General features: G+C 42.5%; 1 protein-coding gene across 4 annotated transcripts in view; it reads left to right on the top strand.

Moving 5' to 3' along the window:
* The window catches only part of SUN3 (Sad1 and UNC84 domain containing 3), a 44,839-nt gene extending 33,806 nt beyond the window's left edge, over nt 1-11,033 (top strand). For all 4 annotated transcript variants that reach the window (XM_070471853.1, XM_020905826.2, XM_020905828.2 and 1 more), the window contains 4 exons: nt 2,367-2,482; nt 4,285-4,452; nt 9,656-9,748; nt 10,728-11,033. In XM_070471853.1, coding sequence (XP_070327954.1) covers nt 2,367-2,482; nt 4,285-4,452; nt 9,656-9,748; nt 10,728-10,847 — 497 coding nt within the window. In that variant the 3' untranslated portion in view covers nt 10,848-11,033. The remainder of the gene's footprint in view (nt 1-2,366; nt 2,483-4,284; nt 4,453-9,655; nt 9,749-10,727) is intronic.
* Nucleotides 11,034-15,570: the final 4,537 nt, after the last annotated feature.

The following is a 15,570-nucleotide window of genomic DNA, read 5'->3' as shown; positions in this document are numbered from 1 at the left end:
AGCAGGTTTAGGTGTGCATCACAAACTTCGTTGCATTTTGTCTTCTACATACAAAAATGACTACTCATGACTAGTCTCAATGCACCATTAGTGATTAAGTGATAGTGTCTCAAGACTGTCTGTAATGTCCTTTTAAAAATTTTTTTTTCTTTTATTTTGGTCTGCACTGGGTCTTTGGTCTGCACTGGGTTTCTGCTACTGGGCCGACTTTTCTCTAGCTGCAGTGGGCAGGAACTGCCCTGTGCGGTGCATGGGCTTCTCCTTCCGTCGGTGTCTCTTGTCGAGGAGCACAGTCGCTAGCTTGCGGGCGCTTCAGTAATTGCGGCACATGGGCTCAGAAGCTGTGCACGGGCTTAGTTGCTCTGTGACTTGCGAACCTGGACCCCCGGCCTCAGGAGTGCAGTCTTAGCCGCTGGACTGCCAGGGAAGTCCCCAATGGGGTTTTAATGCATGTAGATGTGACGACTCTTGAGGAAGGGTCAATGGGTGAGGTTAAAGTGACCTCTGTGGTTATAAAATTTTGAATTTTACACAAATTGGTAAGATATTAAGTGTAAATTGACTTTGAAAAGTTAGTTATATGTATTAATATTGCCAGAGCAATCACTAAAAAGAACACAAAGTATGTATAGAGGGAACTTACCTCAACATAATAAAGGCATATATGAGAAGCCCACAGCTAACATCAGGCTCAGTGTGAAAAGCTGAACGCTTTTCCTCTCAGATCGGGGTCTGGACAAGGATGCCCACTCTTACTACTTTTGTTCAGCATCGTATTGGAAATCCCAGCCATAAAAATCAGAGAAGAAAAGAAGTAAAAGGCATCCAAATGGGAGAAAAAGAAGTAAAACTATCACATTTGCAGATGACATGATACCATAAATAACCATAAAGACTCTGCCAAATAATTATTATTTATATAGAGATCTACATACAGATTTACATAGCAATCATCAAAACTCTGTTAGAACTAATAAGTGAAATTAGTAAGTTCAACTGTATATATTTCATTTTTAAATGCTCATGATCAGAAATTGGAAAAAGAAAATTTAAAAGCAGTCCTATTCACAATGACAGTGAAAGACATGAAATTCTTGGGTATAAATTTAATAAAATTTTCATAGGATCTATGTGCTAAAAACTGGACAGATGAACAAACAAAACCCACAAATGGAAGAAATAACAGAAGACCTAAATGCTGGACAGAGCTTCCATGTTTGTGGATTAAAAGTTTCAATATTTTTAAGATGGAAATTCTAACTCGTTTATTGATTCAATACAGTCCCAATCAAAATCCCAGCACAATTGTTTGTAGAAGTCTATGAACTCTTTCTAAAATAGCTGAAGCAGTTTTGAAACAAGAACAAATTTGGAGGACTTACTGATGTTAAGCTGCAATATTATAAAGCTACAATAATGAGAGTGTGAAATCAATGGAACATAATAGAAAGCCTGGAAATAATGCCACACTAATTAACTTTTGACAGTGGGGAAAAAGCAAGTTGATGGTGCTCAAAGAGTTGGACATACAGTTCCAAAAGGAAAAGAATGGATAATTTGGGCTTCATCCAAATTTAAAGCTTCTGCTCGGCAAGAAGACATTGAAAAAAATGAAAAGACAAGTCATGGGCTGGGAGACAGTATTACAAACCACACAGTTGACAAAGGACTTTTATCCAGAATTTATAAACACTCTCAAACGTCACTATTGCAAATCCTGCCTTCTCAGAAAAAGCACTGGTGATTTGATATTCACTCATGTTTGTGTTTTTTTGCTGTATTTTGTTACCCATATGGAATTTCAGAAAGTGATTTGCATTTTTTTCTTATGTATAAAACACCTTTTACTTCTAAAATGAAGTAATTTGAAGAGATAATATTTAATGAGTATATTTTATATTTCTTTGATTAAAATTAAAGCTCAATGAATCTAAAGAAAGGCTATTATAAACACAACTTGTTAGTATATTTACGACACTGTTGGTTTTTCTGCTTTTGTTTTTGAGTGAATCGGGCTTATTTATCACACAAGGTGTTAAAATGTGGGGATCCATATGTTTCTTTAGGTAATAAACACAATCCACCTAATAGTTCCATGTCTAAATCAATGGCTCCAGATTTCATTTTTTTTATCATAATGTTAGTTCCAGAAATTTTGTGAAACCACAGAACAAACATGATTTTCTCAAAGTGACAAGATTTCAGTGGTAATGAAAGCTGAAAATCATACTTTTACCACCAATTTCCTGGTATGAGTTTTACCTGTTTGTAAGTTGCCCAGTAATAGTTTTCCAACAACATTAAAATCTAAATGGTGCTTTGAATTGTGTGTTTTTTTTATTTAAAAAATTATTTTATCATATCAGGAGCCTCTGTTGTTGAAGCTGGGACCTCAGAAAGTTACAAAAATAATAAAGCAAAACTGTACTGGCATGGGATTGTCTTCTTAAATTATGAAATGCCTCCAGACATCATTCTCCAGGTAAAAGTTAGATTAAAAATAACCTGTTTATATTTTAGGATCTTGTTCCTATTATTTATCACGAAAATATTAATGTCTGAAAGAGATGCAGCTCTGAACTTGTCAGAGAACCTGAAGCCATCTCCTTGCATTTTTATAGTCATCAAAATACATTATTTCTTATTTCATGGGCAGAAAACTATGATTAGCTAATTGATTACCATTTTAAGATCCGTGAACTAGACTATGTACTTCTCAAATAGGACGTACATGTTCTGTATCTTCTCTTAAAGCTGATCCTGTAGTCTTCCTTTTCCACCAAGAACTTCAGTCACTTGGCAAATATTTGTTGAAGGTGCATGACCCCTGAGTGCAAGTACTGTGCTGTGTGCTATTCAGGTCAACACATTTTTATAAAGTCCAATTTTAACAGTAGAAATTTCCAAGTAAGATCTTCATTAACATTTCAGTTCAGTTCAAAAGGCACTTGATTCCAACCAACAGTAGAGCTCTTAACCGTAATTACACACCTGGATTTATTCCCCATTCAGAAATACCTTCGGGGCGGACCTATAACTCTCAGTCCAGAGTACAGTCTAGATCCAGAAAACAGTGGGCATCATGTTTCTGCCTTAGCACCAGTGCCAGCATTGCTGTCACCACCATTATCATCTCTATCATCTCTATTATCATAATCACCAACATTACAACCACCATCACCACCATTGCCACCATCATCACCAACCACCACCACCATCATCATCACCCATCACCACCACCATCACCACTACTATCACCACCACTATCACTAACCATCACCACCATCATCATCACCCATCACCACCACCATTACCACTACTATTAGCACCACTATCACCAACCATCACCACCATCATCATCACCCATCACCACCACCATCACCACTACTATCACCACCACTATCACCAACCATCACCACCATCATCATCACCCATCACCACCACCATCACCACTACTATCACCACCACTATCACCAACCATCACCACCATCATCATCACCCATCACCACCACCATTACCACTACTATTAGCACCACTATCACCTACCATCACTACCAGCACCACTATCACCAACCATCACAACCACCATCACCACCAACTATCACCACCACTATCACCACCATCACCCACCACCATCACCAACCACAACCATCATCATCATCGCCCATCACCACCACCATCACCACTACTATCACCACCACTGTCACCACCATCACCCACCACCATCATCACCAACCACCACTATCATCATCATCACCCATCACCACCACCATCACCATCACTAGCACCACCATCACCACTACTGTTATCAACACTGTCACTTACCATCACCACTACCACCAGCACCACTACCACCACCATCACCACCACCATCATCACCAACTATCACCATCATCATAATCACCCATCACCACCACCATCACATTAACCATCATCACCATCCCCTGACGTCATCATCACCACAATAATTGCCACCACCCTCTTCATTACCACCACCAGCACCATCTTCATCAGTGCTATCACCATTCATAGCAACCAGCTGCATCTAGCAGCTTACAGTCTTAATTAGAGCAACAGAAGGAAACATACACATGAAATAAAGGTTCTGATTGACCTCAGCACACCTGTGGGAATCTGGAAGCTTTCCTGTTTGGTACATCTCACACCATGCCTTCGTATCATAGGCATAAGCGAGATCTATAGTCCATAGTGACTAGCTGGCCAACCTTGTAGGAGCGGGTTTATATAAGCACGTCAGGGACTGATGCAGCGTTTCCTTTCCAGCCGGATGTCCACCCTGGGAAGTGCTGGGCCTTTCCGGGTTCCCAGGGTCATGCCCTGATCAAGCTCGCCAGGAAGATCGTGCCAACTGCTGTTACCATGGAGCACATCTCAGAGAAGGTGTCCCCCTCAGGAAACACCTCCAGCGCACCCAAGGAGTTTTCTGTCTATGTGAGAAACTGTCTAAATCTTCCTTCAGAAGGGATTACAGGAGGTGGTCAGCTAGGAATTGGGAGCCAGGGTCTCATCTGAACTGTGCGGCTAAACATTCCTATCACTGTGTTTTACTTCCAGTATCTCAGCTTTGTCATCTACAAAGTGAGAGGGTTGGACCAGATGATTACTACTACTTAATGCTATTTTTAAAAACTTTATCCAAGTTATGCGTGTGCAATTCCCATCATTGATAATGAAACATGATTTTCCCTTGTCCCACTTCTCCCACCAATTTTTACTCCCTGGAAGCTTTCACTTGCCAGAGTTAGAGCTGCTCATGTGGTTACTGCCTTCATATTTGCTTTTACTGTCATTCCTTGATTTTTCAGTTTTGATTGTTACTATTGACTTCCTTGAATGGAAAATGGAGATTAGTTCTCTTCCATGCCTCTCTCAATTCTCCCAAAATGTTTATGTCTTAACTTAAAAAAAGATAAAACAGGTATGTTGAGATATAATTCACACATCAGCAATTCAGTCGGGTAAAGTGTACACTTAGTAACTCTTGGTATATTCACAGAGTTGTTTAACCATGATCATGATCAATTTCAGAGTATTTTTACTGTTCTCCAGAGAAACCCTGCACCCCTTAGCTGTCGCTTCTCATCCCCCACCTCACTGCCCAGCCACTGACCACCACTAATCTATTTTGCATCCATAGATTTGCCTCTTTCAGGTGTTGCTGTTGTCGTTTAGTCTCTAAGCCATGTCCGACCCTTTGCACCCTTTGGACTACAGCCTGCCAGGCTTCTCTGTCCATGGGACTCTCCAGGCAAGAATACTGCTCCAATACTGGAGTGGGTTGCCATTTCCTTCTCCAAGGGATCTTCCCAGTCCATGGATAGATCCCCTCTCTTCTGCTTAGCAGGCAGATTCTTTACCACTGAGCCACCTGGGAAGCCCTATTTTGGATAGTTCCTATAAAATGGAATCATATTCTATGTGAATGGTTTTTGTGAATGGCTTGTTTCACTCAGCATAATGTTTTCAAGGTCTATGTGTGCTAGAATGTATCAATATTTCATTTTTAATTGCTTAATACTATTTTATTATATGGATAGACCCCTTTTTATTTATCCATTCAGCAGTTGCTGGACATCTGAGTGGATCCCACTCTTTTGACTGTTAGGAACAATGAACAATGTTGCTGTGAGGCACTGTGTACAGTTTTCTGGGGACCTTGGTTTTCATTTCTCTTGGGTTTGTGCCTCGGAGCAGTTTCTAGATCACGTGATAAATCTGTGTTTCATGTGTGAGACACTGCCAGATGGTATACCTCAGCTTCCATACACATCCAGTGTGTTCATTGTGACTCTGTGAACAGTATTGTTCTTAGCTGAGTCGTGCAATGCCCTTGAATACATTTTCTTTTTTAAAACCTTTTTATTTTGTATTGGGGTATAGCCTATTAATAATGTGATAGTTCCAAGTGAGCAGCAAAGGGACTCAGCCAACATATACACGTATCCATTCTCCCTAAACTCCCCTCCCAACCAGACTGCCACATGACATACAGCAGAGTCCTATGAGCTCTACAGTGGATCCTTGTTGGTTATCCACTTTAAATATATCAGTGTGTACGTATCCATCCCAAACTCCATAACTATCCCTTCCCCACATCCTTCCCAGGGATCAAACCCATGTCCCCTGAATTGCAACGCAGACTCTTCACCACTAGACCCACCAGGGACATTCCTTTATTTTTTAAAGATATCCCTCGGGAGCATTCTGCTCACATCTCTTCCAAACTGGTGCCTGGTCAGGCCTAATGCACAACTGTTATCAGGGGATTTCAGCTCCACTCTCTGAGGATTTGACTTGTTTTAAATCTATTGTGTTAAAAATGTTTTTAATCTTACATTTCTTCTTTGATTTTCTGTTTTACTGTTTGGAATATCTAATCAATTTGTATTTTAAACCTTATGCTGAATTTTAAAATTCTGCTGTCATGAATATTCTAGGATTTTTTTTGCAAATGATCCTTTTTCTAGAATCTAAATATCTTCCTTCATGGTTGCAATACCTTCCCTCCAACGTCTGAAGATATGAGCAGATGTAGTTTTGTTCCATGCTTTCAGTTCCTGCACATACTCCCAAGTACCTCCCTTCCTGTTTATAATATGGGCTTCATCTTCCTTGCTAAGTGCTTTTCTCGTGGTTTGGTGATGCTTGTCTGTCTCACTTAAGAGCTGAACAGTCAAAAGCGGGCTTTTTCTGCACACATTTACGGGCAAGTTGACAGCAAGCGTCACAGCTAGATGGTCTGGTTGGAGACCCCAGAGTATGGTTTCTAGAAGGGTGACCCCAGGAATCCTACAGCCTTGTGCCCAGGGGTTTTCAGCTCAGCTCACATCCTGGGTCATGATAGGTTCCTCCTTCCCCTCTTATTTCTGCAGGATGCTCTTGAGGTCAGTTGTCCTGGAGGTGGGAAGAAGAGACAATTCTTTTCTGGACCAGGACAGGAGTGCTGGCTGGGCTCTAACTGCTCCTTAAAAGGACCATCAGAGGAACTTCTGGTAGTACAGCGGGTGGGAGTCTGCCTGCCAATGCAGGGGACGCGGGTTCAACCCCTGGTCTTGGAAGATTCCACTTGCCGAGGGCAGCTAGAGCCGGTGCAGCACAGCTACTGAAGCCTGTGTGCCTGGAGCCTGCGCCCTGCAACAGGAGACGCAGCCGCCGTGAGAAGCCCGTGCGCAGAGACTGGAGGGTCGCTCCCGCTCACCGCAACTAGAGAAAGCTCGCACACAGTGGAGACCCGGTGCGATGAAAACTTAATCACTTTAAAAAAGATCGTCAGCCCAGCCTCAGATGAGGGGACTCCCAGCTTCATGCTTGGCCTGCACACCGTGGCCCCACCTCTGGCCTTTCTGGCAGCACCAGCTCCAGCTCGCTGCTGGTTGCCCCTGCAGCCCGAGGAAACTGAGCTTCCTCCAGGCCAGCGCACCAGCTGCCATTCGGCGCCTCCAGATGCTTTTCGGGTCTGCTCCCGTGTTTTCCTCAGTTTATGCCTTACTCCGTCCCCTCTGGGTTCCGCTCTGAAGGGGGCTCAGAGTTAAACATGGTGCTTGGCCTGCTTTTCACTTTCATGCACTGGAGAAGGAAATGGCAACCCACTCCAGTGTTCTTGCCTGGAGAATCCCAGGGACGGGGGAGCCTGGTGGGCTGCTGTCTATGGGGTCGCACAGAGTCAGACACGACTGAAGCGACTTAGCAGCAGCAGCCTGCCTTGTGTGTCGTTTGAACACCTTTAGATACTGTGGGTCTAGAGTTATAAACACAGACTGCTGTCCTTTCAGTGTCTACAGACACTTGTAGTGGAGTTATACTCGATTAGAGCAGATGGAACCCTGTCTCAGAATAGTGCACACAGTTGCTCATTAGAGAGGAATTATGAGTGAATCCTTCAGGCAAGAACCCTTTAAGAAATAGACCATATTTAAAAAGTGAAAAAAAAAATCTTTTTAGTAAGACAAAATACTTCTCATTGTTTTTCTCAATATTAGCACATTTATGAACCAAGTGAAATTAAAACAGGATCATAAAGAAGGTTTGAAATAAAACTGGCATGCCAGTCTGAACAGGCTAAAGGAACTATATGAGATTATATATATATATATATATATATGGCAAATATGAAATATGTATGTTTATATATGTCAATATATAGAGACATTACTTTGCCAACAAAGGTCCGTCTAGTCAAGGCTGTGGTTTTTCCAGTGGTCTTGCATGGATGTGAGAGTTGGACTCTAAAGAAAGCTGAGCACAGAAGAACTGATGCTTCTGAACTGTGGTGTTGGAGAAGACTCTTGAGAGTCCCTTGGACTGCAAGGAGATCCAACCAGTCCATCCTAAAGCAGATCAGTCCTGGGTGTTCACTGGAAAGACTGATGCTGAAGCTGAAACGCCAATACTTTGGCCACCTCATGCAAAGAGTTGACTCATTTGAAAAGACCCTGATGCTGGGAGGGATTGGGGGCAGGAGGAGAAGGGGACGATAGAGGATGAGATGGCTGGATGGCATCACCGACTCCATGGACATGAGTTTGAGTAAGCTCCGGTAGTTGGTGACGGACAGGGAGGCCTGGCATGCTGCGATTCATGGGGTCGCAAAGAGTCAGACACAACTGAGTGACTGAACTGAACTGAGCTGATATAGATGAAAAGTATATTTAACTGTGGGGGCATTATTTAATCATGATGTATCCAATTCTTTTATTATCTATTTATTTTTGGCTGCGCTGGGCCTTCCCGGCTGTGCGTGGGCTTTCTCTAGTTGCAATAAGCAGGAGCTATCTCTGTTGCGGAAAGTGGGCTCTGGGCTCGCGGGCTTCAGTAGCCGTGCACATAGGCTTAGAGCTGCGACTCGCAAGCTCTGGGGCGAGGACTCAGTAGTTGTGGCCCACAGGCTTCGTTGCCCTGTGGCGTGTGGGGTCTTCTCAGATCAGGAACCAAACCCACATCTCCTGCATTGGCAGGCAGATTCTTCACCACTGGATAACCAGGGAAGTCCCAGTTCTACAAAATGACTCATAGTTTAAATATTATGATTTTCATTACAAAATGATTGAGCTCATGAAACTTTATTTTTTGTTGTGGTGCTATGATTCAAAGAATCTAACCATAAATTTTAGATTTACAAGATAAATTAATTTCCACCAGTGTGCCCTCTCTCCTCAAAAATCTTCAGTTTTAAAGCGGAGAAAAGGAAGGTCAAAAGCCCAAGGGAAATTGCATACACATATCAACAAAAGCTTACTTTTTGGATGGAGCTACTTGTGTGATCAAAGTTCAGCAAATTGGTGAAGTTTAATGCATTGCGGGTTGATGTGGGGGCTCCTTTTTTGGTTTATTTTACCCAAAGCACAGTAAACACAGTTCGGAGGTCAGAGTCAGTGCTGACACGTGCTGTCGTCTGTCTCTGCATCCTGTCTGTCTGTCTCTCCGCCTTAGTCCGTTCAGCCCTCTGGTTAGGCTGGTTCTTGCTGCACAGTCCTCCCCCCACACATGCCCAGTGCTGACAGGCAGCGCAGCACTGTGTCCCTGGTGGACACCCAGGGATGTCTGGGGAATTGTTTCTCAAACAGACAACTGACTCAGTTTATTTTAACCAAACACACTTTCATTACAACCTCCGTGTCTGTTGCTTTCTTTACAGGGCATCTTGAAACAATGTGAAGGAGAAGAAATTTTTCTAGGTCAGTTTGTGTATAACAAAACAGGGACCACCGTTCAAACATTTGCACTCCAGGTAATGAGAGCCTTGGGAGAAAGGGCGGTATCCGTGGCTCCATCCCCAGGAGGGATGTGTGGGGTTGCTTCATGTAAAGTGGTGTGTGAGAATAATTGTGACAAAAATGTGAGATAAGCAGGCCTTGTCTGAATTCCTGTTCATAAGTTTTAATGCAAAAAAAATAGGCAAATATAACACAAAAGTTGTTTCCAAGACAAATTTTTTTATTATTTGCTATCACTTTTATATATACACACACAAACTCTTCTTCAGTCCTTATTTATCAGATTCCCTTGATAATATTTAATGTGACAGTCACTATCTTCCTCCTTGGTTAGAGGGAGTGGGGATGATGGTACAAAATGAGATGACTGGAGGCAGAGAGGAATTCAGAGAGAAAAAATATTTCATACCAGACAATAACAACTTCTTAGCCTAACTCAAAGGGGAAAGAATGCCAGTTGGTAACTTATAAATCCCTAAAAGTCATTAGGCATAAGAAATGTATTTCATTAGTTCTCATTAGTCACAGGAACTAATGAAAAGATGTCGAAGGCATCTCAAGCCATGTAAACAAGAATTGTGTTACACTTCTTGGCCAGTGGTGAGAAAATCTAAGCTGAAAACAATTTATGAATTGATTGCCCTTACAATTCAGAAATGAATGCTCTTACAGAGTTTCACATTCATCTGTACATTCACATCTCTCCCTGCCCCCTCCCTGGGGCAGCCAGTCAGGACCATCATGGAGGCAGGAGAAGGCAGTGAGGGGTCCCTGGTGTCTAGACCACCATGCTATCTGCCTTCCCTGTGTCTGCCTTTTTATCAGCTCTTCCCTGATGGTAGACCAGGATGTCATCCATTGGTGCTTGAAAGTACTCGAGTTAAGAAGGAAAGAAAGTGTTCTAATTTTTTTTTATTATATGAGCATTACTTGAGATCCTTTGACATAGTTCATTTGATAAGACATTAATTTTAATCTTTTCTATTTTTTCAGCATGAAGTTCCTGAATTATTATTATGTGTGAAACTTAAAATTCTCAGCAACTGGGGACACCCAAACTATACTTGTTTATATAGATTCAGAGTTCATGGCACCCAAAGAGATGACAGCTAGAAGAACTGGTGCAGAAGGCCATGATCACAAGTCCAAAATATTCAAGTACTCCAATTCCCTTTGATTATATCACATCCATAGGAATAAAAAATCAGAAGTGGGAGAGAAACCTTAAAGTGGTTCTTACCTGCAGTAAAAAGTGAATGAATTTTACTATTAAAAATATGAAAATAAATTCAATCTCTGCATTAGTGTGGCTTCTGAGGATGAATCATATTGTTGAAGCACTGAAAAATGAGTTCGCATTAAGAAGATGGTAATTCTCAGCACTCTTTCTCATAATAGCATATTTGCTTTCATTTATTCGTTCATCCATACCAGGCATGGATATCTGCTGTTACCACTATTATTTAACACTGATCTGGACACACTCTGTAATTAGAGAAGCTAAATAAATTAGAGGTAAAATTTAGGAAGGCCAACCATAATTCATTTGCAGATGACTTGATGAATTCCTTCAAAAGCAATAAAATCAATGAAAAAATACATTATAAACAAAGATGGATACAAAATTATCATATATAAATCAAAATCACAAATATAAACCACAACCAGTAAGAGGATATAATTCACAAAAGCCTCAATGGAAATTTTTAAAAAATCAAATGAAAGAAACTGTGTGAAGAGCCAATAAAACAGCAGTGGATAATGAAAAGACCTAAAAAAATGGAAAGACATAGCCTGTCTATGGATACAAAAACTTCACTGTCAAGAAGTCGATTCTGTCTAAATTGATCCACAAATTCAGTTAAATTTTAATTACAACCCAGAAAAAAAATTATTGTATTTAGGCCATATGTGAGGGCTTGTAGACTGCCTCAAACAGTGACAGGATTTCAGAGGCCTGTTTCGTATCTTTATTAGGTGAGAATCCACCTTCTTTCCATGTTGCCTGGTGAACGTGCCCCACGGAGAATGCATAGTGGGAGCCCATGTGTATATCAGCCAGGAGGTGGGCTCTTGTCACAGCAGTGATTTCTGCCTTCTGAGCTGAGCTCCCTGGGGGCAGGGCTTTTGCTTTGATAATCCCTTTAAGTGTTACCACTGCATACCCAGGATCTTCCCTGGTAGCTCAGCTGGTGAAGAATATGCCTGCGATGCAGGAGATCACAGTTCGATTCCTGGGTTGGGAAGATACCCTGGAGGAGGACATGAGTTTGAATTAACACCCTAAAGCTTATACCCTATCTCTCATGTACATAGAGTTTGAGATGCTTTTTAAAGTCTGAGAGTGCCAAAGCTGGGGCTGAGACTAACTTTAACATTTTTATTGGTTTAGAGACTGTTTGGCACTCTTAAGTCTGAAACAGGAGTTCAAGATCGCGTCCCTTCAATGCCCCTTAGCGGGGCTGCACTATGAACCCATAGTTTGGGATCTAAATCCGACAGAACCCTGCCATTTCCAGAAACCCTCTCAGTTGTCTGTGGGTCTTAGGTGTTTCCAATTCTGCAATTGCTTGCTTCCTGTGAGGCCAAAGACCCCCGCTGTCCTTGAGAGACAGCAAAGCCTAGATACTTGCTCTTTGCATATCTGGGCCTTTTTCTGGGAGGCCTTATATCCACAACTGGCCAACTAGTTCAGGGTCCTGATGGTATTTTGTACACATTTGTCACTTGTAGGACTCCCTCTGAGCAACTTATACACATATTGGAATAAGAGTCCTTCATCCAATCTTAAATTTCTAAAGTCTCTAGCCAGCATCTCCCCAAACAAGCTAGGGGAATTCTTAAATCCTTGAGGCAGGACTGTCCAGCAATACTGTTGGACTATCTGTGTTTCTGAGTCTTGCTATTCAAAAGTAAATAGATGGCTGTGATTTTTCTGTAATTGGAATGTAGAAGAAAGCATCTTTTAAGTCCAGGACTAAGAACCAGTCATATTCTCCTGGAATAGTTGTAAGCAGAATATATAGCTCATTCGATAATCTATCTGCAATGCAGGAGATCTGGGTTCGATTCCTGGGTCAGGAAGACCCCCTGGAGAAGAAAATGGCAACCCACTCCAGTATTCTTGCCTGGATAATCCCCTGGACAGAGGAGCCTAGCAGGCTACTGTCCATGGGGTCGCAAGAGTCAGACACGACCTAGTGACTCGACCACCATGGATTAGGTCCCACAGGGTATAAGACTTCATTAACAGCCCTCAAATCTTGGACAGACCGATAACTCTGTCGAGTCTGGCTTCTTGACCAGGAGGATTAGGGGTGTTGTATGTAGACCTGAAAGGTTTAATCAGCCCTATTTTCAAAAACTTTTCCAGAGTTGGCTGTATTCCCTTTGGGGCTTCTTGTCTCAGAGGATATTGTTTTAGATTAGGTGTCCCAGCATCCCTTTCTGATGGGATTTGTATTGGTCTTGCTTGTTTGGCCTTCAGTGCAGGAGACAAAGGTGATGCAGGTTCAGTCTATGAGTTGGGACGATCTCTTGGAGAAGAAAATGGCAACCCACTCCAGTATTCTTGCCTGAAAATCCCATGGAGAGAGGAACCTGGCAGGCTACAGGCTAAAAGGGTCACAAAGACTCAGAAACGACTGAGAGACTTCAGCACAGACAGAGTGCTATCAGCCCACACTTCTGGCCTTACCTTTTCATAGACCTCGGTGGGGAAGAACTCTATCTCCTTCTCTGGGGTTTTCATGAGCATCATTTGTAGGCTCAGCACATGCTCCAGTGGGACCCTGGTGTCAAGCTGTTCTTGGTGGAAAAAGTTACTTGAGCATTAAATTTATAAAGGAGATCTCGTCCCCAAGGTGGGGCTAGAACGCTCTGACATATAAGAAATTGTGTTTCAGGCTGAGATCCCCTAATTGGCATTATAGAGGTTGTTAAAGTGAATGGTTTAGTACTTGTCCAGAACTCCATGACTGGGATACACTGGGATGTTTTCTGTGCCACTGTTGTGTTCACTGCAGAATATGTGGCACCCGTATCTGTCAGAAAGTCCATCAATTTGTTCCCCACTGGCAAAGTCACCCAGGGCTCCTGTGGGGAAATTAGAATCAGTTGCATCAAGTCTAAGGGAGCCCCTGGGACTTTTCGTTCATTATCAGAGTATTCCCCTCTTTCTACCATGAGAGGCTCCTGTCCTCCTGATATACTTTAGTTTAGGGCAGTCGTTTTTCCAGTGCCCACCCTCCTTGCAGGAAGCACACTGCTCCTCTCCCAGTGGTGGTGGCGTGCCTCCTTTGAGGTTATTCGGCTTCTGGGAATCCAATGCTGCTGCCAGAAAGGCTGCCTTCTGGTTTTCATCTTTCTTGCTCCTGCTGTTGTTCCCTGTTGTTGAATACTTTAAAAGCAACATCTGCTAATTGAGAGGGGCTCATTCTGAATACATCATCTAATTTTTGTGATTTTCTTCTTATACCTGAGGCACTTTGCCCAATAAAGTTCATATTTACCATCCTTACATTCTCAGGGGCCTCAGGGTCTGTATCTAACACCATGCACCTCTTGATATGATGCAATGAGAAGGTCAGATCATTGCTTTTGTGGTAGTTCCACTAAAAACTAAGACTCATCTTGAACAAACGTGTAGCTTATCAGCTGTGCTTTTGTTTTTTGCTTCCTTCTCTACCTCTCCTGATCTTACACAGTAGTGCCTGTAGTTTGATAAATCCTTTCTGGAAATTCTGATGGATCTTCATTTGGTTTTTGGTTTACCTCCCGGATTTTGTTTAAGCTCCTTTGTCCAGGGTATCCTCCTTTGAATACCCACTAAGATACATCTTGCAGTGTTCTAAAAGAGGCATGCCTCCATTGTTAGGATCCCAGTAAGTTTCCGCAATAGGGACTACCAGATTTTGCTTCTGGAGTTCCATTTACATCCACTAGATGGTGCTGGTGCACTTTCTCGCCAGCCTTGTTCTTGCCCATCCTTTCATTCCTGCTGCTGCTGCTGCTAAGTCACGTCAGTCGTGTCCAACTCTGTGTGACCCCACGGACGGCAGCCCACCAGGCTCCCGTCCCTGGGATTCTCCAGGCAAGAATACTGGAGTGGGCTGCCACTTCCTTCTCCACCCTTCATCCCTAGCAAGCATTATATTTATAAAGAGGTCAATGTCTGCCCAAGTGGAATCAGTTCAGTTCAGTTCCGTTCAGTCACTGAGTTGTGTCTGACTCTTTGGGACCCCATGATTCACAGCACGCCAAGCCTCCGTGTCAGTCACCAACTCCCAGAGTTTACTTAAACTCATGTACATCGAGTCGGTGATGCCATCCAGCCATCTCATCCTCTGTCGTCCCCTTCTTCTGCCTTCAATCTTTCCCAGCATCAGGGTCTTTTCAAGTGAGTCAGCTCTTCGCATCAGGTGACCAAAGCATTGGAGTTTCAGCTTCAGCATCAGTCTTTCTAATGAATATTCAGGACTGATTTCCTTTAGGACTGACTGGTTTGATCTTCTTGCAGTCCAAGGGACTCTCAAGAGTCTTCTCCAACACCACAGTTCAAAGGCATCATTTCTTCAACACTCAGCTTTCTTTATAGTCCAACTCTCACATCCATACATGACTACTGGAAAAACCATAGCCTTGACTAGATGGACATTGTTGGCAAAGTAATGTCTCTGCTTTTTAATATGCTGCCTAGGTTGGTCATGACTTTTCTTCCAAGGAGTAAGCATCTTAATTTCATGGCTGCAGTCACCATCTGCAGTGATTTTGGAGCCCAAAATAATAAAGTCTGCCACTGTTTCCACTATTTCCCCATTTGTTTGCCATGAAGTGG

The sequence above is a fragment of the Odocoileus virginianus genome, chromosome 1 (assembly GCF_023699985.2).
Source record: "Odocoileus virginianus isolate 20LAN1187 ecotype Illinois chromosome 1, Ovbor_1.2, whole genome shotgun sequence".
In the NCBI taxonomy this organism is placed as follows: domain Eukaryota; kingdom Metazoa; phylum Chordata; class Mammalia; order Artiodactyla; family Cervidae; genus Odocoileus; species Odocoileus virginianus.
Note: the sequence above shows the minus strand (reverse complement) of the source record. Positions and strands in the feature narration are given on the sequence as shown.